The 22,655-nt window shown below is 41.2% G+C and overlaps 2 protein-coding genes across 5 annotated transcripts in view; one reads left to right on the forward strand and one right to left on the reverse strand.

Annotated features, from left to right (window-relative positions):
* Positions 1–22,655, forward strand: part of PAK6 (p21 (RAC1) activated kinase 6) — a 131,439-nt gene that overhangs the window by 93,690 nt on the left and 15,094 nt on the right. For all 4 annotated transcript variants that reach the window (XM_075193085.1, XM_075193088.1, XM_075193087.1 and 1 more), the window contains 4 exons: positions 1,547–1,759; positions 4,616–5,212; positions 20,525–20,989; positions 22,208–22,341. In XM_075193085.1, the coding sequence (XP_075049186.1) occupies positions 1,556–1,759; positions 4,616–5,212; positions 20,525–20,989; positions 22,208–22,341 (1,400 nt within the window). In that variant the 5' untranslated portion in view covers positions 1,547–1,555. The remainder of the gene's footprint in view (positions 1–1,546; positions 1,760–4,615; positions 5,213–20,524; positions 20,990–22,207; positions 22,342–22,655) is intronic.
* Positions 10,461–12,439, reverse strand: LOC142108927 (testis-specific serine/threonine-protein kinase 1-like). The gene is made up of 2 exons (XM_075192906.1): positions 11,558–12,439; positions 10,461–10,779 (listed from the first exon to the last, which is right to left on the reverse strand). The coding sequence occupies exons 1-2, from the start codon at positions 12,175–12,177 to the stop codon at positions 10,461–10,463; spliced, it is 939 nt and encodes a 312-aa protein (XP_075049007.1). The 5' UTR covers positions 12,178–12,439.

Here is a 22,655-nt window from a genome sequence, read left to right on the forward strand (position 1 = left end):
ACAGACAGGAGGAGAATAGTGGGGGGGAGGAGGGTTAGTTAGTAGAGGGAAAAACAGAGAAGGAGGAAGGGAAAACAGGTCCTCAGTGAGACGCAACTCAAACAATTACTAAAATATCTAGATTTTCATTTTTTAAGAAGAGAAGTGCGTAGCAGGGAAGTAATCCTGTCACCTATGCAGATTTTTGGGTTTTATTGTGAGAAGTGGAGATTTTTTTCCATAGTTGCAAGGTTCCATGTTTTGTTGTACACTCGCTGCAGGGAAGGGGAGGGGGTCTGACTTTTCCAGTGGGTAGCTACTAGGTATCTACCTGTGTTGACCATTTTTCAAAGGTATTATCCAAGACCTCAATCAGTAGCACCAAGAGGAATGACCATGCGTTTGTTGAGGTGGATGTTAAGAAAGCCACCCTCATATCCAGTGGTACATGATCATCATCCCAAAATCTGCAAATCTCTTAACTGTACTAGCTTGTAACAATGCCTGCACTTGTATTACAGATTTAAGCACTTGTTTCCTTAGCTTTTATTGCTATATGTCTCCCATCACCTATTAATATTGTAAGCTCTTCAAGGCAGGAACTTCAACTGCAATTAGGATTTTTTTTTGACATGTGTTATTGGCAATATGTGTTACACCTTCCCTGGTGTAGGCAATACATACAGTACAAGTATATTTTATGGCTCTATATAAAGTACATAGCACCTGACAATATGTATGACTAAATAAATTGTGTGCTACAGCAAGTTCAGAATTTTCAATACAAAAAGAAAGCGATCCTTGTGCCAAAGAGCTTACATTCTGTTTAGGTAGGTGGATACACTAACAGATAGGTATGTGATAGTTTAGCACTTTTACATGCGAAGTGCTGATTCTGTGTTGAGCCATATCAATATTATACATATTATTTTAAAAACGTTTTACACATAGTAACTTCATTTACTTATTATAATAACAGAAAGCTTTTGTTCAAGGATTGTAGATCAAAGCTTAATAAATATATAATATATGTTTATTATTATTAATGTGGTTTTCACTTTTTGCCCCAATATTTGTAACAGAAAATCCGCTCCTGTTTATAACCATACCATCATATGTTGTTAAAATTGTATTGAGGATTGATGATGATGATAATTAGACTTATTTACAAATAGTAATATAACATGTTCTCCAACCTAAAATCTAACACCGCAGCTCATACATAGAAACCAATTCTACCATCCAAGGAGCAGTAATTGACTGTGAATGTCATTTTGCTAAGAAAAGTTTCTGGGAGTGTGTTTGCAGTTGAGTCTGGTATCTCCAATACCATCATTGTTTGTATCGTAAACTGGCCTCACCAAAGTGTTGCTAATTTCTTGCACAATATCAGAATTAAAGGGGGTTAGTTGTAATTATAGCATTCTTCATATTTGATGCTCAATTTTTGGCAGTCTGTGCCGGTCAATGATTGTGAGACATTGCATGATATTTTAACATTATAAGAATCCATTAAATTTAATGCATCTCTGTTGATTTATTTCATTTATGTTTGCCCCCCCCCCAGTTTGACATCATGTTTCGCAAAAAGAAAAAGAAACGACCCGAGATCTCTGCTCCTCTGAATTTTCAACATCGGGTACATACATCCTTTGATGCCAAGGAAGGCAGATTTGTTGGCCTTCCTCCCCAATGGCAAAATGTACTGGACACCCTGCGACGTCCAAAACCGGTAGTGGACCCCTCTAGAATCACTCAAGTGCAGCTCAAACCCATGAAAGTGAGTAACAATAACGGTATTCTGCAGTATTGTTTCTATTGGCATGCAAACCTCTATTGATTGTATTAAGGACAAGTAGGTGTGCCAACAGTGGCAGCAAGAGGTTTATTGGGTGGCAACATGGATTTGATGGATGTATGATTTTAATGAACGCATGCAGCAAATCAGGTCTGTTTCGGGCTAGCTTAAGTGAATACAAAAAAACGCACTGTAGAGTCAGACCAATCACAGTAGAGTTTACAGGAGTCATTAGCAAAACAGCATTCAGCATCAAGATCCTATAAAAGTTCAAAGCAGACAGTTTTCTGTACTTTGTTTCTGCTTCTGTAATAGGAGAACCATCTTCCAGTTGTTGTTATTATAATAATAATAATCATAATAATAATAATAATAATATTATCCTTTTATTTCTAGGGCACCACAAGGGGTCTGTAGCGCCATACAGAGAGCATATAACTAAACAGTACAAAGCATTACAGGACAATACAATAAACACATTGCAGTATGAAACACAATAGCCATAAAGGGCAATAAGGATCAAGGGGTGTTCCAAACATCTATAACTAGAATAGGGAGGGAGTAAGAAAAGGAGGGGGAATGAATCGGAGCAAGCTGAACCTGAGCCCAGACGCATGGGAGCAACTAACAGGATCAGAACCAGTGATTGAAGTGTGAATACAAGGGAGATTTGGACACCGATTGGGCAAAGATATTGAGAGGAGGAGGACAGCTTATAATCTAAAGGGAAGGGGTAAACTAACAGGGTGACACATAGGAGTGAGTCCATGTAAGGGAAACTAGAAAACAGATGGATAGGATGGAAACAAGAGTGTGTGACACAAAGTGTGGAGGATGAATGAGGGGGCGGTATACTTTGTGTTTGAGAAAATGCACATGAAGAGGGGAGAAAAAGAAGGTAGAGGAGTGGTTAAGCGGTAGAATGGTAGGCTTTAATGAATAGGTGGGTTTTCAGGCTAGGGGATAGTCAGAACGAGGGAGATCGTTCCAAAGGTGGGGGGGAGGGGGGGGCAGTACGGCAAAAATCTTGGATGTGTGAGTGAGCCGAGGTTACCAGGGGAGAGGTGAGGCAGTAGTCACTGTCTGATCAGAGAGGACAAGGAGTATGTATGGAGATGAGGTTGGAGATATATGGGGCAGAGGAGTTGGTGAGGAGGCTTTGTAGGTGAGGGTGAGGAGTTTGAAGAGGATTCTGTAGGGGAAATTCTGTCAATAACTGTTTACTGTCCTAATCAACAATTTAATCAGTGCCAGAGCAACAATGGGTGGTTTCATATACTATATTGTAATTCCAACAGAAAAGTGTGTGTTGACTTTTTCTCTGAAATAATGCAGCAGTGAGTTGCAAAACATTACCTTACCTTACTCCAAATGTTACAGCTATGTGGGCATTTTAGATGTAACCTTGTTGTTCATCAAATTCCACATTGGGAGACTCGTGTTAGTAATATACTGAATTGTGCTCGCAACAGAAAATTGTGTGTGGGGTTAACTCACTTTTTGCACTGTAATAATGTGATGGGTGACTGGCAAGTATTTATAGATCATATATTTTATACCATATATAAATATTATTAATATATTCTACCATACCATCAAATACCACAATAGGTAATGGGGGGGGGGCATACTTTTAATCACTTTGTAGAACAGGATAGAGAACTATGTTGTAGAAACAAAGGTGGCGCAGTGTTCAGGATAAACAGAAAAATGCACATCCACCCTCACCTGGTCAAAGAAATGTATGTGCACCAACAAAAAGATGTTTATTTTGATAGGGCTGATGTATAATTTATTTGAGAAGGAATTTAAGAACAACAAAAATCGAACAAGTTATGCACAGAAGATGTTGCAGGCCTGCATTAATTAATTTAATATTAATTTTAATATTACTGCTTGACACGGTTTATATATGATTTGCTGTGTGTGTATATATGTGTATATATGTGTATATATGTGTATATATGTGTGTATATGTATATATATGTATATATATGTATATATATGTGTATATATATGTATATATATGTATATATATATGTGTATATATATGTATATATATATATGTGTATATATATGTATATATATATGTGTATATATATGTATATATATATGTATATATATGTATATATATATGTGTATATATATGTATATATATATGTGTATATATATGTATATATATATGTGTATATATATGTATATATATGTATGTATATATATATATATATATATATATATGTGTATATATATATATATATATATATATATATATATATATATATATATATATATATATATATATATATATATATATATATTAATATATATACATAATATATATATTATTCAAATATGCACTTCCTATGGGTGCTGTTTTTTAACTGGCGAGTCACCAAATAGTTTTGTAACTTTCTGAAATTTGAAAGAATTGCTCATCTCTGTGCATTGTCAGGCAGAACATATATACATATATGGAATCACCAAAGAGGAAACAATGTAAAGTATGGTTCCATGGACTTAGAAAAACTTAAAATAATTTTACGGCTTACCTCCGGGAGACCTGTTATTTTTATAGCTCATACAATGTTGCACATACATAGATTATTGTAGCTTTATTGTTCAATTACTCAATTCCTGAATTTCAATGGGCTTTATTTTTTGCTCCATTTGTGTTTCAATTCCCAACATGGTGAACAGAGCAAATGAGATTTTGGCTTGACACCAGGGTGCATTAGACAAACGAGATTAAAAAATTTGCCTATTTAACTGATGCACTGTTTCTAACATGATGTTTTACATTCAGTGCCTAAAAGCAGTTTTTTTGTTTGTTTTATACAGACTATGGTTCGTGGCAGCACCATTGGATTGGAAGGATACATCTCAGGGATACTACATGATATTCAGAAACTTTCTGTAACCAGTTCCAACACTCTGAGGGGACAGAGCCCTTTAACAAGAAGGAGAGCTCAGTCTTTGGGAGTTCTTGGAGAAGAGAGGCCAAATAATGGACAATTTATTGTTCCAGAGCAGAGCATTTATGACCAGTATGTCAACTGCAATGGTAGCTCTAAGGCCAACAGGAGGCAGACCATGTGGCCGGACTATAAGCCTACAGTGGACAGCCCATCCAAACCAAATGGTTCTGTTTGTAAAGCAAAGTCTTTGGATCCCGGAGATTTTCAGGATACAGTGGACTTTGTAGCACAGACCAAATCGCCTCCTGGCAGCCTGCATAAGAACATTGGTGGAGGGCATAGCTTTGAGCAGGATACACATACGGCAAGAAGACAGTTATCTCATGAGACACTGCTAGAAGAGAGCTCCATGCCAAAAACTATAGAGAGTGTTACAAAACATGGACTGTTACGGAGAGGTTTTGTGCCCTTGGGCAATGGAAGAAGTTCAGAAGTGCCCGCCTCTGCACAACAGATAAAGGTACGATTATTGTTCTTAATGTTACACCTATGCTTTCTGTTCTTGTTTCTCAGGTTGCTTTCTTCTTTTGTTGGCAGTTTCAGAAGAATGTACAACAATGCTTATAATCTCTTTTAATATTGTCCTTGTCATGAATAGCTAACTACATCTCTCTTCTAGCAGTGTCGGACTGGGGCATGAAGAACCCACCGGGGGCTGCAACGCCAGGGGCCCACCAGAAGGGGTGTGGCCAGCCATCAAAGAGGCAAGACCGTCAGACACTAGAGGGGGAGTGATCAGCCCACAAAGGACAGCTAGCACCCTAGTGTAGTATAAAAAGAATGCAGTGTGTACATAAAGAGTACACAGTCTTGACCTGCCCCATAGATTGGGCAGAACAGTCACCAAAAAAAGAAAAAAAAACAGGATTTTCCCACTAGACTCAGAACATTTGACAGACTGTCCTACTTGTTCTTGTCACCACCTGTGGCTGCTGGTTTCTTTAGTTGCGGCTTGTCTGGATCCTGGAATTTTGGGGGCCCTATCTGGAAAAAATGGGTACATTTAGAAAATTCCAACCAGTCCCGATCTTAAATCAATTGGACCCACAATTAATACTTAAGCCTTCCTAAAGCCCCAACATTAAAGTAATAGCATTCCCATTTAATAAATTAACATATTTCCCTCCCTTCAGACAACCCCAGCAATAAATTAATAGCATTTATGTATAATAAATATACCTGTTTCCCACAACAGTCACTGCCATTAAATAATTCATATTCACATTTAATAAATAGACCTCATGCTCCTCAAACTGAGCCCCACATTCAATTAATAGTCCCCAAACCACCTCATCTTAAATTAATAGTCCCCACTATAAAATTAAATTTCCCCATCTCTCCACACATTACTGTGCCCCTTCATCACCATGCTCACCATGCTGTGCCTCCTTATGATCAAACTGCGCCCTCCATGCTGCTTTTGCTCCCCCCTTCTCCTGGCACCCCATCATCACCACCCTGTGCCATGCTGCTTTGGCACCCCATTCACCCTGTGCCATGCTGCTTTGGCCCCCCCTTCACACTGTGCCATGCTGCTTTGGCCCCCCCTTCACACTCTGTCATGCTGTACTCTGCCATGCTGCTCTGCCCCCCCCATTCACACTCTGCCATGCTACCATGGCAGTTCACATGCCCTTATTGCCCCTTGTCATGTGCAAGCTAATGTTTAGGCATAAATCTGCAAATATATGTTTGTGTATTACTTCCTAGAAATAGTGTGACCTGGTGCTCTTAGAAGCTGTTAGATCAATGGGTTTTGTGGATGTTAAACCACCCAGGGGGGCTGGTAGATAAGGATAGCACCTTATACCATTTATGGCAGGATGGCAAATGTGAATGCCTTTGAGGAGATCTCTTGCAAGACAATGAAATCTCACACATGTTTGGGAGGCCCCAGACAGGCCGACTGCAGAGACTGGGTTGTATGTTAATGACAGATTCAAGCTGAATAAGGGCACAGGAAAAGATCATATCATTTTCTCCAATATCATACATACCAGAGGCATGTGTGGTATGCAGATGAAGGGAAACTTAGGACCTGTTGTGTGAAGGTAAAATCATGTTCGTAAACCATACTGTTGAAAAGTTAGGACGGTGTAAAGAAAACTTGACTTAGAGGTATTCAAACAGCAAAGTCATAAGACCCTAATTTGCATTCTCAACTCCTGTTGGTTCTGACCTCACAGGGAAGGGGGCTGGGGGGCCCTGTAGCTTGACTTTAAAACTGTATTGAAAATGTAACCCTGGGTTCTTCTTCTGAGGGAGTTTAATTGAAGAGGTTCCATTTTTTCCTGCTCCTCCCGGCACCACAAACTTGATTCTAAGTGAGGTATCAATTCTGTGTTTTATCCTTTTTATTTTATAAGAAACAATTGCACTCCATTTGTATGTCATTTTATTATCTTTTTATCTTAAGCATTGTGGATGTATTTTCCATATTAAATTACACTTAATAAGTTCTAGTCTCTGTGTTCTTATGAATTCACGCGACAGTTTGGTCCAGACGCTACCTAATTGAAACTGTGCAAACCTTGTGGTTTAAGTGAACTCTGATTAAAGTAAATTGTGTTGGATTAATGCTAGGGAGAACCGAAGGCTTCCTAAATAAGAGTGTCAGCTCTTATCCGAAACAACCTTGGTGGTGGTAATTAGTATCGCAAAGCTAGTGTGTGGCATAGATAGGGAAGGATTTAATCATTTTAGACAGACCAGGTGGTTGTCTTTGTGGTTGACCCTGTGTCACATATGCGTCACGCAGACTCAGGTGAGTGCTGTTCGTGACACCCCTCATCTTTCATGTCACTTTGTTTCTCTCCCCTCTTCCCCAAAATGACAGGCTGCGCACTTTACTGACCTTATCAGAAATGGCTTCTGCTGCTCCTGCATTGTTCATGTAGCTCCTCTGGACGGCAGGAGTCAGGACCTCTCCAACTGTGGGCGGCTCTTCTTTCCAGATGAGTCATGTGACATGACTCATCTACCGACGACTGTGCTGTACAGCGCATGTGCAGAGAGCCACAGTCGCGTCTGGGCTCTCTGCACTTCAATCACCTGTCACCTATTTGGAACAACGGACCCAGCAGGGGGCGTAGCTAACGGACCCAGCGGGGGCGTAGCTAACCAGCCAACTGTCTTCTAGACTATACCGATACTTATTTGGTGGTTGTACTCTGCACTTTTTCCAATAACGCCTATTTATAATTTGGTGGTTGCATAGAGGCAAGATAATACATAAATTTACTATTTGTCTTAATACTTGTTGAACAAAAGTTGCTAGCTTTGGCTGTTGCTGCATTGCTTATTGACAAATTCTATACCTCCCAACAGTCCAGGTTGCCTGTTTGGTTAAGTCAGTGAAAGTTGGGGCATAGCCTGGGCAGTTGAAGGAGTGAAGCCAAATTGGGCATAGTTTTTAATAATGGAATTAAGGTATATGTGAATCTGTGGTACCTTATTATTCATCATTCCCGTTGAAGGGTTTGCTAAATATAATGCTATATAAGGAATAATTGACTTTAGTATTTCTGCAGCCCTAATCCAGAGCTTAACATTTTCTTACATTGAACAACAAAATTGTCCAAGTTGCTTTGAAAAGATGTGCTTTAAAAATATCTGTGTTGTCAGCAAACATTGAAACATCACATGCCCGTTGATCAGTATTTTATAAATGACTTTAAGGACTTTTCTATTCATTCTACCCTCATCACATCTCTCAAGATTGCATGTCCGGTCTTTCTCTGATATAGGATTAAGGTGTTGTGTCGTTGAGCTGTCCATGTGCTTGGACAAACATGCATGTGGAATTTTATGCTGCTACTTTCTATTGACAGGTTTTGGCAATGTTAATGTGGTGCCAGTATAAGCTTTCTGCAAAATCCACAGCCTATAATATTGAACTTCTATAGGTGCTTTTCCTTGGCCTTAGACTATTTCCTGAAAATAGACCCTGGACCACTTTCTTTTTTTTTTCTTTTTTTTATAGCCAGGAGAACAAAGACCTGGCTATGCAGGAGGAGTAATTCAATTCTGATGGGTTGTGAATCATGAATTTAATGAGGCACCTAAATGGATGACCAGATCTCCTGTACAATCAGTTGTTGTGGTCATGCTTCCCATCCTGGCAGATTAAACCTCTGGAAAAGTTCCATATCCCCAGGGCTAAAAGCACTCTGTTCAGTTTGCTCTGAAACAGTGCAAACCAACATTTTGTTAGAAATGAACACTAACCAATCCAGGAGAATTGGCATCCCCCCACCAACACCATGATGGTGGATGATACTTTTAAGTTGACATTTAAAAAACAAAACAAAAAACGAAGTACTTCAAAGTGAAATATAATTGAAATTAAATATGTTTTCATTAGAACAAAATGTACTGTATTTATTTCTGTAGTCACTCCTCCTTATTTCCTATTCTATCATAAAATTGTCCATGGACAAGACTAGATACTATGGAGTTCTCCAAATACCCAGGGACGGTGCTAGGGTCCATGGCGCCCTAGGCATTTTTACAAAATCGTCGCCCAAACTCCCCCCCCGCAAAAATCGGCGCCCTCCTCCCTCCTCACCTCGTCTTTCCTTACCTTGTCTCACCACCGCCGCCTCTCTGCTCCGTTTCCTCCCCTCCACTCACTAACACTAGTGAGTGGAGGGGAGGAGACGGAGCAGAGAGGCGGCGGTGGTGAGCAATAGCCTCTCCCCCCCCCCCCCCCTCCCCCTCCCCGTGCATCTGAATGCTGTGCGGCGGCCGTGACAGGTATGGTCAGCGGTAGCCGCACAGTTTTAAAGTCATTTACCATTCTGTGGCGCCCTCCAGAGCCCGGCACCCTAGGCAAGTGCCTAACCTTGCCTAATGGGAGCGCCGGGCCTGCAAATACCCTCAAACTTTTAACAGCAATACCATTGTTTGTGGTTTCTTATAGTAAGCTGCAACATCATTTTCTATGTCTGAAACTGGCGTTAGCCATTGAAGCCTATGAGGAGAGCATTGCGGTAGAGAGATCTTCGGATCCCTCACCGCCTCTACCTGCTCTCCCCTCCGGTCACTGTCGCAAAGGAGGCCACTTTGTGTTAGTGACCATAGAGGATGTAGGAGACAGGTTTTCACAGAAATAGCAGTTTTTCGTGACGGCTGTTCCACTTCCTAGTGAAGATTTTTAATAAATAGTCAGGATATTTCATTCCTTATCTCTGCGATAAGGATTGAAATTAGTTGTGTTTAAAATGCGGTACAGAATAAATATGCCCCCATGTCTCTACAGAGAAAAATGGTTGGTAAAGTTTAGTGGTAAACATATTAAGTTGTGTGATTACACCTATAATATACAACATGATAATCTGAGCAATTAAGTATGCATATATTTGTATTTCATGTATGTGTTAATATCCATATTATTTAACGTGTACAGTATTGTACAATTTCCTCACCTGTGGACACTGCAGAATCCCTTCTGTATTTATGTAGTAGATGGATGAAGTACAATTTTTTTTTCTCTTTCCTCCACACCTAGCTTAACAAATTATTTTCTAAAGGACAACAAACAAAAAATGCCATTTTGATTGCTTTTAAGAGATTTAATGCAGCATTATTCGACTGTTGCTTATGATTTGTTTGGTATGCTTGCTTTGTTTATAGTCGTGCTGGCCTGCCTCTGCCACAGGGCTTTTTCCTGGAGGTTTGTCACACAAGAAGCAGATTGTCTTGCTGCACTATAGGTAGCTTTTTCTGAGTTTGTTTCTTCTTGCTTTAAAACCGAAGCCAGGTCTGTAGAGCTCACTCCTTTTTATCTGTGTGGTGACATTCCCTGGTACTTGGGGATTTAAGGCATCTTGAAGCCAGCTATGGTTGAGTATCTCATAAATTGTAAGACGACGAGTAACGTTTGGCTGTAGTATACAGTAAATTAAGTCTTTGCAGTCACTTGAAAGATTTTTAGAGTGTGGGAAATCTACCCTGTGTTCCTTCTGCATGCGCAACATCTGCTTGATGTTGGAATCGTCATAAGGCATTGAACCTGAAACCATTATTTATTATTATTATTATTAATATTTATTTATAAGGCGCTACAAGGCATCCGCAGCGCCGTACAGAGACAAACAAAATCACAATACAATGGGAGACAGCACAGTACAGTAAACACAGCAACTCAGTACGCTCAATGCACAGCTAGAGAGGGCGGGGAAGGGGGAGGGAGGATCCGAAAATGACGGGGCCCAAGAAGGGGGGCGCGGAAGACAGGGAGACCCCCATGGGGGAGGAGGGAGCGAAAGTGAACGTGGGGCGGAGGACCTTTGAGGAGGAGGGCTAAGTAGCTGGAGAGCAGAGTTAGAAGTGGTGGAAACAGGAGGAGAGATGGCCCTGCTCAGAGAAGCGTACAATCTAAGGGGAGGGGTGGACAGACAGAGAGACGCAGGGGAGAGAGGGAGAGTAGGGGGACAGAGGCAGAAGATAAGGTAGGAAGTTAAGTGGGAGACAGAAAGGCCTTAAGAAAAAGGTGGGTTTTTAGGGCCCGTTTGAAGCTGGACAGATTAGGGGAAGTTCTGATGGAGGGAGGGAGCTTGTTCCAGTGGAGGGGGGCAGCGCGGGCGAAGTCTTGGATACGCGCGTGGGAGGAGGTTATAAGGGGGGAAGAGAGGCGACGGTCAGAGGCAGAACGGAGAGGGCGGGATGGAGCATGAATAGAGAGGAGGGTGGAGATGTAGGGCGCAGTGGAGTTGGCGAGGGCCTTGTAGGTGAGTGTGAGGAGCTTAAAGAGGATTCTGAAGGGGAATGGGAGCCAGTGAAGGCTATAATAATACTATTATAAATAGTATTTATTTCCAGACTCCAGATGTCATAGACCTTGGGATTATAAGGTATTCCTTGCAAGACCTCTGGAGCAGTATAAGCTGCTGAACCACAAAACATTTGACTGAGGACTATCTTGCCAGCCTTATTGTGGCACAATCTTCTAGCAAAGCCAAAATCCGATAGCTTAATATTGAAATCGTTATCTAAAAGAATGTTTTCGCACTTGAGATCTCTGTGGATGATATCTAGGTCATGGCAGTATTTTACAGCGAAGACCAGTTGACAAAACAATTTACGCGCTACTATTTCTGGAATTGTTCCCCTGGTGTTGATGAATTGTAACAAATCCCCTTGGGCACACAGTTCCATAATAATGTAGATCTTCCCTGCTGGAGTCTCAAAAATCTCATATGTCTTCACAACTGAATGATGGTTCATCACTGGCAGGATCGTTATTTCACGAGGAAGAAACTTCTCTAAAAAATCATGTGGAACTTTTTTCCAATCGATTATCTTCATGGCAACATTACATCTTAGATGTTTTGAGTATGCAGACTTAACTTTTGCAAATGATCCTTCGCCTATATTTCTTCCTGTTGTATATCCCCCTTTTTTGAGTATGGCAGAATCCTCCATGGCTGGTTTGAAGTTTGGTATGTGTAATGCTGTCTCCCTACATGTTTACAGTGTGAATTTTTGCTGCTTCTATAGCAACAAATGGTGATGATGATGATCTATCCTTTCTAGAGTGTTATGATGTCACAATTCACATTATTTCATAATGCTGAATAGGTTTTCATTCTTGTCTATATAGCTATCTTTCTAGGCATCGGATAATATATAGAAGAGTGGAAAATTGGCTCTTTTTTCAATAATACTGGAGAAGTGGCTTTTTATGCTTGAAATATTTTCCTAAAAGGAAGCACAAGATTATTCTCAAATGACTTATTTTATTTTTTTGATGCTTGTAAATGATATGGGAAAGCGCTTTGCAACTCTGCAGTTTTACAGAAAGCACCACAGCAATATTCTGCCTTTTGAGTAGAACATTTACAGACCAGTTCAAAGATTTTGACTGTTGCGTGAGATATTTCTCAATAACCTTAAAGTTTTGAATGTCAAATTTTGCTTGACTGCAACTTTTCTTGTTTTCAACAAACTGACATCACTATAGAAGCAAGATGCAGGAGTAGACAGGCCAAACATTACTAACCTCGGGATCCTTTATAGGCACTATTCAATGTGTTAAATACTGTTAAATTTTTGCATGCCTTCATTGAAGTTATCATCATCATCATCATCACCATTTATTTATATAGCGCCACTAATTCCGCAGCGCTGTACAGAGAACTCACTCACATCAGTCCCTGCCCCATTGGGGCTTACAGTCTAAATTCCCTAACACACACACAGACAGACTAGTGTCAATTTTGTTAGCAGCCAATTAACCTACCAGTATGTTTTTGGAGTGTGGGAGGAAACCGGAGCACCCGGAGGAAACCCATGCAAACACGGGGAGAACATACAAACTCCTCACAGATAAGACCATGGTCGGGAATTGAACTCATGACCCCAGTGCTATAAGGCAGAAGTGCTAACCACTATGCCACCGTGCTGCCGTGTTATAAACTTCCCTGTGCATATCTTTACATATTTTAAGCATTGCTTCTTGTAGATGAGAGATTCAAACATAAATACTCCATACTTGCCAACTCTCCCTGAATGTCAGGGAGACTCCTTCAAATAGGGGTGAAATAGGCTGTCACTGATTTCTCCTGAAAAGTTTGCAATACTACAGGCATAGAGCGTTATGCCCTGATCAGTGAGCGGCCATTACAGCATACTTGCCAACTCACAAGAGTCTGGCATTCTCCCTAATGCTGAGCAAGTACAAGACGTGGTTGGCTTCGCCATCTGTGGCATGATGACACAGTTCAGAAATTGTGTCCTATGTACATTTATTGACCTATGGAGGAGGCCGTTTTCATGGAGACCAAGATTTAATCAAAGACTGACAGGTAAGACAACATGACTTCAGTAATGGAGACAGAAATGTAAAAGACACTTCAGTCTCTAGAGACACATTAGCTGCTTTTCTTTAATGCATAGTTGCCTACCCTCCCGGATTATCCGGGAGACTCTCGCATTTCTGGGAGACCTCCCGGGAGAGCAGGGCAACCTCCCGGTTCTCTCCCCAGCAATAGATAAGTGGCAGGGGGCGGGCTTAATGACGTAAATATCGCGTCATCTTAACCCCCCTGCTGTAATTGCCCAAAATTGTGACAATAGTTTAGGGGGCGGGGCCATATGATGTAATTCATCAAGCCCCACCCCCGTGCGCCCACTACCCCCGGGGTCTCCCTGAAGCCAAAGAGGAAAAGTTGGCAAGTATGAAATACTCTCAATATTTATTATTCTTTGCCTGGGTAGTCTTGTTAATTGATAACCCACAATTACAGTGCACAACACTCAAATATAGAACAAAATACATATACATCACTGATGGAATACACTATTTCTTGCTGCTTGGTGCAAATCTTGCCTCTATTCCTTGGTTGCTTCACTTTGTAAAGACAAGTCTCTCATTACTTTTATGCTGTTCTGTTCTTTTAAGTGGCTGCTGTCTGTTTTATGTGTGATTGTAGATTGTAGTGCAGATTTATCTTTATAGCTATTATGTGTGCTGATTTATCTATCTTGGATGTCACTTCTGTGCCTGTTCTGTTAATGTTCATTGTGTGTGTCTATCTTTGTCTATCTCTCTCGACTTTTATGTGTAGTTCATTTCTGTATTTGTAATTCAAAAAGCGCATTGCTCATTGTTAAGGTTGTGAGGAAGTGTTTCTGACAATTACTCGTTGCTATGTGGTGTGAGAGAGCCTGGACCTTGATGCTGCAGTTACTTACTCATACCAAACCCCTAAGTGGGTAAGCTTAGTAAGCGCCGAAGCGGTTGGCTAGGGCGCCGATAGTTAGGGGCACCTAAAACACCGATTTAAGTGACCTAATATCGTTTTGTTTGTCGGCTGCTGCTCCTCAATATCCATGATGTGCTGGGATCTGCCTGTGATGTCACAGCCAAGCACCACATTTACATTGTGAGGAGCAGAGTATGGCCCCCACCTTCAGCCTGCTAAACTAAGAAGCACTAGGTATGGGGGCGCAGCCTCCTGGCCCCCAACTTGTTTATCCCCATCTCCAACTGGCAGTTCAGCAGTAATTGATTGCAGATATGAGCTCAGTGTTACAGCAGTTGCACAAATCTTTTCTTGTATGCTCTGAAATAAATGCTGCTTTTAGCACACAAATAATAAGCGGTTGTGTTTTAACAAGTTGAGCTAGGACTTGTTCCCCCAGTTCCAACTAAATCTCAACTTGCCCACCCCCCCCCCACCCCCCCAAAAAATTGCACAACCTGCCAGGATTTACTCCTAATTCTAAATGATGCACATTGTGTCAGTCACCACCATGCTACAGGAGCCAGCTACCAGTGATTGGAGCATTAAGGAGGACAGCAGTGTAACTGCCCCCTCAGGTGGCAGATGCAGATTGAACCCCGTTGCCTCTAGTGAATATTTCCTATCCACACTTCTTATTACTATCTTCTGGGAACCATTAAAATAATTTTCCGCCGTTTAGCCCTCCCAGACAGTGTTCAGCATTGTACAATACTCTGGCTATTACAAAAGCCAGAGAGACACTTGTTCATACAGAAATCCTCAGTTATGATGACACCAGGGTTTCTGTGAAGAATGGTGGTGTCTGCAGTAGCGAGAGTAGCAATCTACAATGCTGGAACATATTGTAAGTGTTCCTGACTAATACACAGAAGATGGACTGTTAACCATAGTCTGCCTCCAGTGCACAAGAGAAGATGGCGGGGTAACAGCAATAAAGAGAGTGAGCACACAGAAGAGGGTAGCATGCTCCTGTGTCTACATACTAGGGCTTGAAAATCCTGGTCACCATGACAACTAAGAAACTTACCGTGGTGACTAGGACTTGTCCTGCTCTCATGGAACATTCCACATGAGCTTTATTGACCCTGTGCTAAATGCAGCATAATCAACTCATTCATTCCTATGAAGAATAAATCTACAGCGCACAAAAGTGTCCACAATTGTGAATGTTGGATGAACTATGTACACAGCATACACTATTTCCTTTTTTATTTCTTCAATCCATAGTCCACCCAGCATCCATTGTGAATATTTATGGATACTGTGGGTCCATTCTTTATTGGGATCAGAGACCACTATTTCAACCAAAGGAGGGCTGGCAAATTTTAGCCCGGGAGCAAGACTTGACTCAGCAGCCTATTAGGAACAATTTAATGAAGAAAAAAAAATGCAGGAGTCCCAGTGACACCAGCCTAAAGTAGCCCACAATGGGACTGGATCAGAGGGGGAGAGGGGGACAGATGGGCCCCTGCCCCCCAGACCAGTCTGCCCCTGGCTTCAACCATCATTTATGCTGCATTCACATTGCAATGATGACAGCAAAGACAGCACGCTCAACAGGACATGAAATGATGTATGAATGGATTAGTGGTTAAATGTTTTCTTTTCAGGATTACAGCACACTGTAAACTCTATATCTGATAAAAAAAAATTATTGCATTCCAAGCTTGACTACATTAGCTGTATAAACAATGAAAATGTATATATTCTAATATTACATAATCAAATGAGCGTCAAATGGCCATACATGACAGATTAAACGTTTATTGGGGTTAATGTTGCAGTAATACTGAATTAGATACAATGCCAGTGGATGTTAATATTTCCCATATATTTAGTTTTGTGGCTCTCTCACTCTCTCTCATAAACTTATATTACATTATAGAAAACTGTGGTTCCCACTTCATATCTCTTCTTGTATATACATATTAGCAGTGGTCGAAGTGGTAATTTAGAAATGGTGTAAGAAAATGTAAGTGAATGGAATTTGATAGCAACCAGAAGTGGCAATAGGGCATCCAACCATATACCAGCCCACTTCCACCACTGCTTATTACTGAATCCAGTTTAGTTACCAACCTGCTGATTAACTAATAAATAAATAAAAAGCAGCCCAGTGTCTGACTGGCACAATGAAATATTCTACAACTGTGACCACAGGACTGCGTGTTACAGCTAGGTCTGTTTTAATTCACCCAACATTTGTCATTCTATGCAAAACCCCTGTGCTTAACAAAACCTGATGCATAATGTAAATATTAACAGGACATTACAAATCTAGATCCGCTTGTGGGTTTTGCCTCATGCATACATGTCAAAGATGACTAAAAAAATGCACTGTTGTTGTTGCACTGTATAGATTTATCCTAAGGGAAGATATTTGGTGGGGATCATGTATAGACAAGCAAGCAGGTGTTTGCTGTGTCTTTCCAGTTGAGGCAGGTTGAAAGAGGCTCCATTTGTACCAACTATTCCTTGTTAGGATGCTTAAAAAGCAAATTAATAAAAACAAAAACAAATTAGTGCACGCATGTGGCCTTGAATTGTTTGAATTCAGTCATTTGAGGCATCAATCAACTACAAAGTGCAAGTCTGTACAGTGAAGGCTTTCTATGGGCATCTGCAGCTCTGTTGTGAATTACCACTCTATAAGAGAACACACCACCAGACAGATAAGTCCTCAAGGCCTTTAAATTCTCATTTTGTGTTAGTTATTCACATAACCTTGAAATCCTCACAGAATGTAACTTGTCTGACTGGACACTGAATCTCTGAGCCTGGCTGCTGAAGTCACATATAAAGTTCAAGGTTAATGTAATTACCATTACTATTAGATCAGTCATTATCAACATATTCAGTAATTACATTATTTCATAAATGCAGCTTAATTACTAGGTATGGCGTTATTTCAAGGTTAATGTGTCTTGCAACTGTGTAAAGTATGATTGCATTCATTATATTTCAAGGCTATTTAAAAGTAATTAACAATCTTGACCTAGATTAATACAGGACTCAAAGCAGTTTGAGTGCCATGCCATTCTCTCTGTTCTTATCAGTGAATGGCAGTAATAGGGTAACTGAAGCCTGCTACTGGAAATGAGGAAGTATCATTACTGTACTGGATAATGTCCCAAAAAAATATTTTCATCACGTTTCCCAGTACACAGGGGCGGATTGGAAACTTAAAGTGGTCCTGGAAAATTCTTGAAGTGGCCTCATGTGGGCGTGTCCAAATAAACTGTGGGTGGGGCCAACACAAAAGTAGGCGGGATTTAGAACTACTGGAGTTCGGTTGTAGTAACATTTAGGAAAACCTAGATGTGATGACTTAAGAAACAGTGGGTCATTTCTAAAGCAAAGCATGGAAAAAGCTGCCAGTTCTGTGCTATAAAAATACATGAATTATTTTACATTATCTGCGACTGGTTTATGTCTCTGTGCTCAAACTTCTTTAGTTGCCTACTAACACATCCTTCCAAAATTCCCTTCATAGAAACATATCTGACTTTGTTTAATAAGTTTAACTATTGCGAAACATGTTGGCAGAACCCTATTTGATCAGTCTGCCAGAGCAGCATATGAGCACCTCACCGCACTGTTGCATCTTTCCCTGACATCATGAGCTGTAAACTACCAGTCAAATCTCTCTCTTTAATATATAAATATGTGTACTGTGTGTTTCAAAAAATGCATTAAAAATAATCTTTCTAATAAATGGCTATCCAGTGTGATCACCAGAAAGGTGCTTCAAGCATCTGCAAGAAAACACTTCTTTTGTAACAATTGTGTATGAATCCCTAAATGTGCCCAGTGATTAGTGGTGGTTTGATTTAATAACAGTGCAGGGAGGGTTGGCAGACAATGGCATATGTGAAGGGGAGAGCTATTCCAAGGGTTTGCTGGTGATATAGCAAGTTTAAAGGAAGCGGGATTAATTATATTGTCAGTGCAATGGGGGCTGGCCATATGTTCAGCAAAGTGATCTGAGAATGGGACCAATGCAAGGTAGAAGGCAGGCACTGGAATCAAGGTGAGAACCACTAAAGTATCACTAGAGCTAGAATAAGGCTCCGGAGGGCCCGGGGCACTTAAAACAAGGGGGCAGGGCTGCCATCAGAAACTGTGGGGCCCAGTACTAATTAATCTGGCTGGGCCCCCCCTCCCCATACATGTGCCCCTCTCCCTCTTCGCCATATATGCGCCCCCCTATCCCTTATCACAGTACATACCCCCCACTCCCTCATCACTGTAAATGTTCCCCTCTCCCCAAAGTAAATGTCCCCCTTTCCCCTCCCCGCAAACACAGTTAATGTCCCCCTCTCTCCTCCCCGCAAGCACAGTTAATGTCCCCCTCCCCTCCCCACAGTTAATATCCCCCTCCTCCCCCCCACAGTTAATGCCCCTCTCCCCCCCCCCCCCCACAGTTAATGCCCCCCTCTCCCCTCCTCCACAGTTGCATTCCAGGTGGTGAGCCTCAAAGTCTGACTATCTTTCTGATAAGGAGAAATGTGACAGGGAGACAGTAGACAGGGAGTCAGCTTTTCTGGTCTTTTTATTAGACTCGTCATTGTCAAATAAAACATTTGCACTTCTCACTGGCTGCACTGAATTCGTTTTATGTTGTCTTTTAATAACAGAAAGTAATAGAGAAAATACCTAGAAATGGAAAATGCAGGCAACAAAGGGAAATGTGTTTCTGTTTTATTCATCACTCTGTATACATCTCTTTTGCACCTAGGAAATATATTTTTTGTGTGGTTTTTAATAACCCATAATGACAGGGCACAACTGCAGCAAAACACAGCTTCCCTGGACTGCAGAGGGTCCCTCACCCCCCCCCCCCCCTCAAAAAAAGAATAGCTATCCAACTTGCCTTCTTGCCCGCGATGCTGCAGCTCCCGGTCACTGATACACTGGGAGCGCGGTGCGCAGTGATGACATCACCGCACCGCGCTCCCAGCCTATCAGATTCTGGGAGGCGGAGCTGCAGTATCGCAGAGAAGAGGGTAAGAAAATAAAAGGGGCAGCACGGTTGGTGACTGCGGGACAGACGGAGAGGTCTGTCCGGGCCCCCTAGTCTGTCCGGGCCCCTCACACCAGTACTGGCCGTACCCCCCTGATGGCGGCCCTGCAAGGGGGTTATCATATATGACAAATAAACAGGCAAAACTGTGTGCACTACTGTTAGGTACACGCAGCTCTGCCTTCACAAGTAGTACAGTGTGAAGGGGGACATACCTACTGTCCTTTCAGTCAGACCAAATCCTAAGCGAGACAGTCACCCAAATTCTGGACTGTCCCAGCAGATTCAGGACAGTTGGCAGACTGTCTTGCTCTCTCCTACCTGTTCTTGGCACTTTCACCACCTGTGGCTGCTGGATCAGTTGCTGCTTGTCTGAATCCTGGAATGTTGGGAACCCTATTTGGAAAAAAAATGGGTACATGAAATGTAGAAAACTCCAACCATCCCTGGCATTTAATTAATAGCATGCACATTTAATAATTAGGCCTATTTCCCTATTTCTGTATTAACCTCATTTGTCAGTCTTAACCTTGATTCCCAATAACCAACTGATAACCAATTCCCTGAATCAGTCACCCAAAAAAACCCATTACGATCGTGAAACGTCTTTTATATTTTATGAATGCCAATTGCCTTTCCAGTAACTTACTGTCAGTGTAACTGTTGGTCAGTTTATAATCATGGGTAAAAGAAGGCAGAGTTGTTGGTTGGACATTATTAATGATATTATGTAGTGGTTGAATGTGTGGTGAAACACTGCTGGAGCTTGCCATGTTAGAAACTCACTGCTTCTCTAATATAGCAGTTACAGAGGCTGGTAGACTTAAGTACGTAGCTCATATGACTAATGGTGCAGAAGGTAGCTTCAACTGAATGTAATGGAGTGAGGAAGGAATGTTTTTCGCTATTTTAATCCACCACTGTTTTTTGCTTTTTACATAACACACCTAACATTTGGTTGGATGATAATCCACTGATAATATTTCTCTTCTTCTTCTAGACAGGGGGTTTCCAGCATCCCACGTTATCTGCACGGGGAATTCTGGCTAAAGCAGCCTCTCTTCCACCTGACCATTTATCTCCAGACTTTAGCAGAGTAATTTCAGGGACACCGTCAGAACGTGCATCTCCTCTCCGGCCTTGCAGACCTTCTCCAGCAGGTTCACCTCGTAACCGTCCTATCCAGACTAGCTCTACCAATCTTCATATATGTCAGGACTCTTTCAATAAGAACCATCTAGGTAATCAGGGTACTACAGTGGTAACTCATGAGCAATTCAAGACAGCCCTTCGGATGGTGGTAGATAAAGGAGATCCACGTCTGCTATTAGAAGATTATGTCAAGATAGGAGAAGGATCTACTGGAGTGGTTTGCATTGCTAGAGAAAAGCACAGTGGGCGTCAGGTGGCTGTAAAAATGATGGATCTTAGAAAGCAGCAACGAAGAGAACTTTTGTTTAATGAGGTAAGTTTTGCACATCTAATGCACTTATGTTAAACCTTATTTCTTCAGCCTTTGTCCCCAAAACCAACTGTTTAACCCTTTTGCCCAAGCAGCTCCTGGGATGAAACATGTCTGCATAATGCATTATTTTTAAGATGTTTTGACTATCGAACATGTCCAAGTGTACGTTGAATACGTTAGAACACCCCTGCCCTCCCTTGTCAAGCCTCTTCAGGCGTAAATAGCAAAAAGTTTCAGGTTTGAATACCGGCAGTTGTGTACATTTAGATTCTGAACAGGCGCAGTGCGGAAAAAAAAAGCAAAGATACACTGCGGAAACGGCCGTACGTCTCACACAAAAATTGCCTTTGTGTAGCACAAGTGCATTGGGTTGGTCTGCCCAGGGCTCATTAAAGAGTATTTTCTGTTGTCGGGGACACCTCCACAGCCTACAAGTACAAAGTGGTTGAAAAATTTCAAAAGGTGCTCTGAGCAATAGTGTAAATGTCCCAACTAACCTTCTACCACTTAAGAACCACCCCATTCATTCAATTAAACTTTTTTTTTTTTGCTAAAATACTTCAGTTTATCCTCATTTATAGTTTAAATGAATCTTGAAGGTAGGGAACATTACGTTTTTATTGTATGTGGCACTCTTGTGTGTGTGACTCTTTCTATTGCATTGCTCAGAGAGCAACCTACAAATTCTTCCGGATTGCATCTCAAAGGTGCAGAATGAGTGCCATTAACACCGTAGGATGTGACCCAAAGACCACCAGCTCTGAGCTGGTGAAATAATGAAGTGCTTCTGCAGAGTGGAAATGTCTGTGCACCCTTAAAAATGTGTCATCTCTACCCCTTTATCTCATAACAATAATCTCCATAAAAAGAAGTCTCCTTTATGCATTGCTGCGCCCACCAAGTACTTTTCAAGGAATGCCCTCACTCCACCCAACTCCTCCGACTGACCTGTGTATACTTCTGCTCTTCTGCAAATGCTGCCATGTTGCTATATAAACCAAAACCTATGCACTTTGGTGAAAATCTAGGTGTAGTTGTGCAAATTGATGCGTGTGGCAGGAACATGGCTGATCTTTTACTGTACAGCAGATGTTTTGTGTTTCCTAAATGTTATATTGTCAATAATTATCATATATTATGTCAGTTACAGCTGCTGTATGTTAGACAGCATTTGGCCAATGACTCCTGACACAAGCTTGTTCTCTGTGTGTCATGCAGGTTGTGATCATGAGGGATTACCAGCATACCAATGTTGTGGAAATGTATAAAAGCTATCTGGTAGGGGAAGAATTGTGGGTTATGATGGAGTATGTACAAGGAGGAGCTCTGACTGATATTGTATCACAAACAAGGTATGTGGAAAGTCATACACAGAGAGTATCAAGAAGGTATGAAATCCTGTGACTAAGTAATAAAGTATTGCAACACCAAAAACTGACCCGTTTGGTCGAAGAGAAGTTATTCATTATGTGACAAATACCTAATGTATGAGTAAGCCTGGTTCATACTTGCTAAATGCCTGTCTTTTAGCTCAAATCCCTCTCCTTCCTCACTTGCTATTTTAGGATTAATGTATAAATCTTTACATGAATTTAATCTAAACTAGAGTTTACATATGTTAACCTTTTTTTTAGCCATACCACACCATGTATTTTGTTTACAGAAA

The sequence above is a fragment of the Mixophyes fleayi genome, chromosome 12, assembly GCF_038048845.1.
Source record: "Mixophyes fleayi isolate aMixFle1 chromosome 12, aMixFle1.hap1, whole genome shotgun sequence".
Classification (NCBI taxonomy): domain Eukaryota; kingdom Metazoa; phylum Chordata; class Amphibia; order Anura; family Limnodynastidae; genus Mixophyes; species Mixophyes fleayi.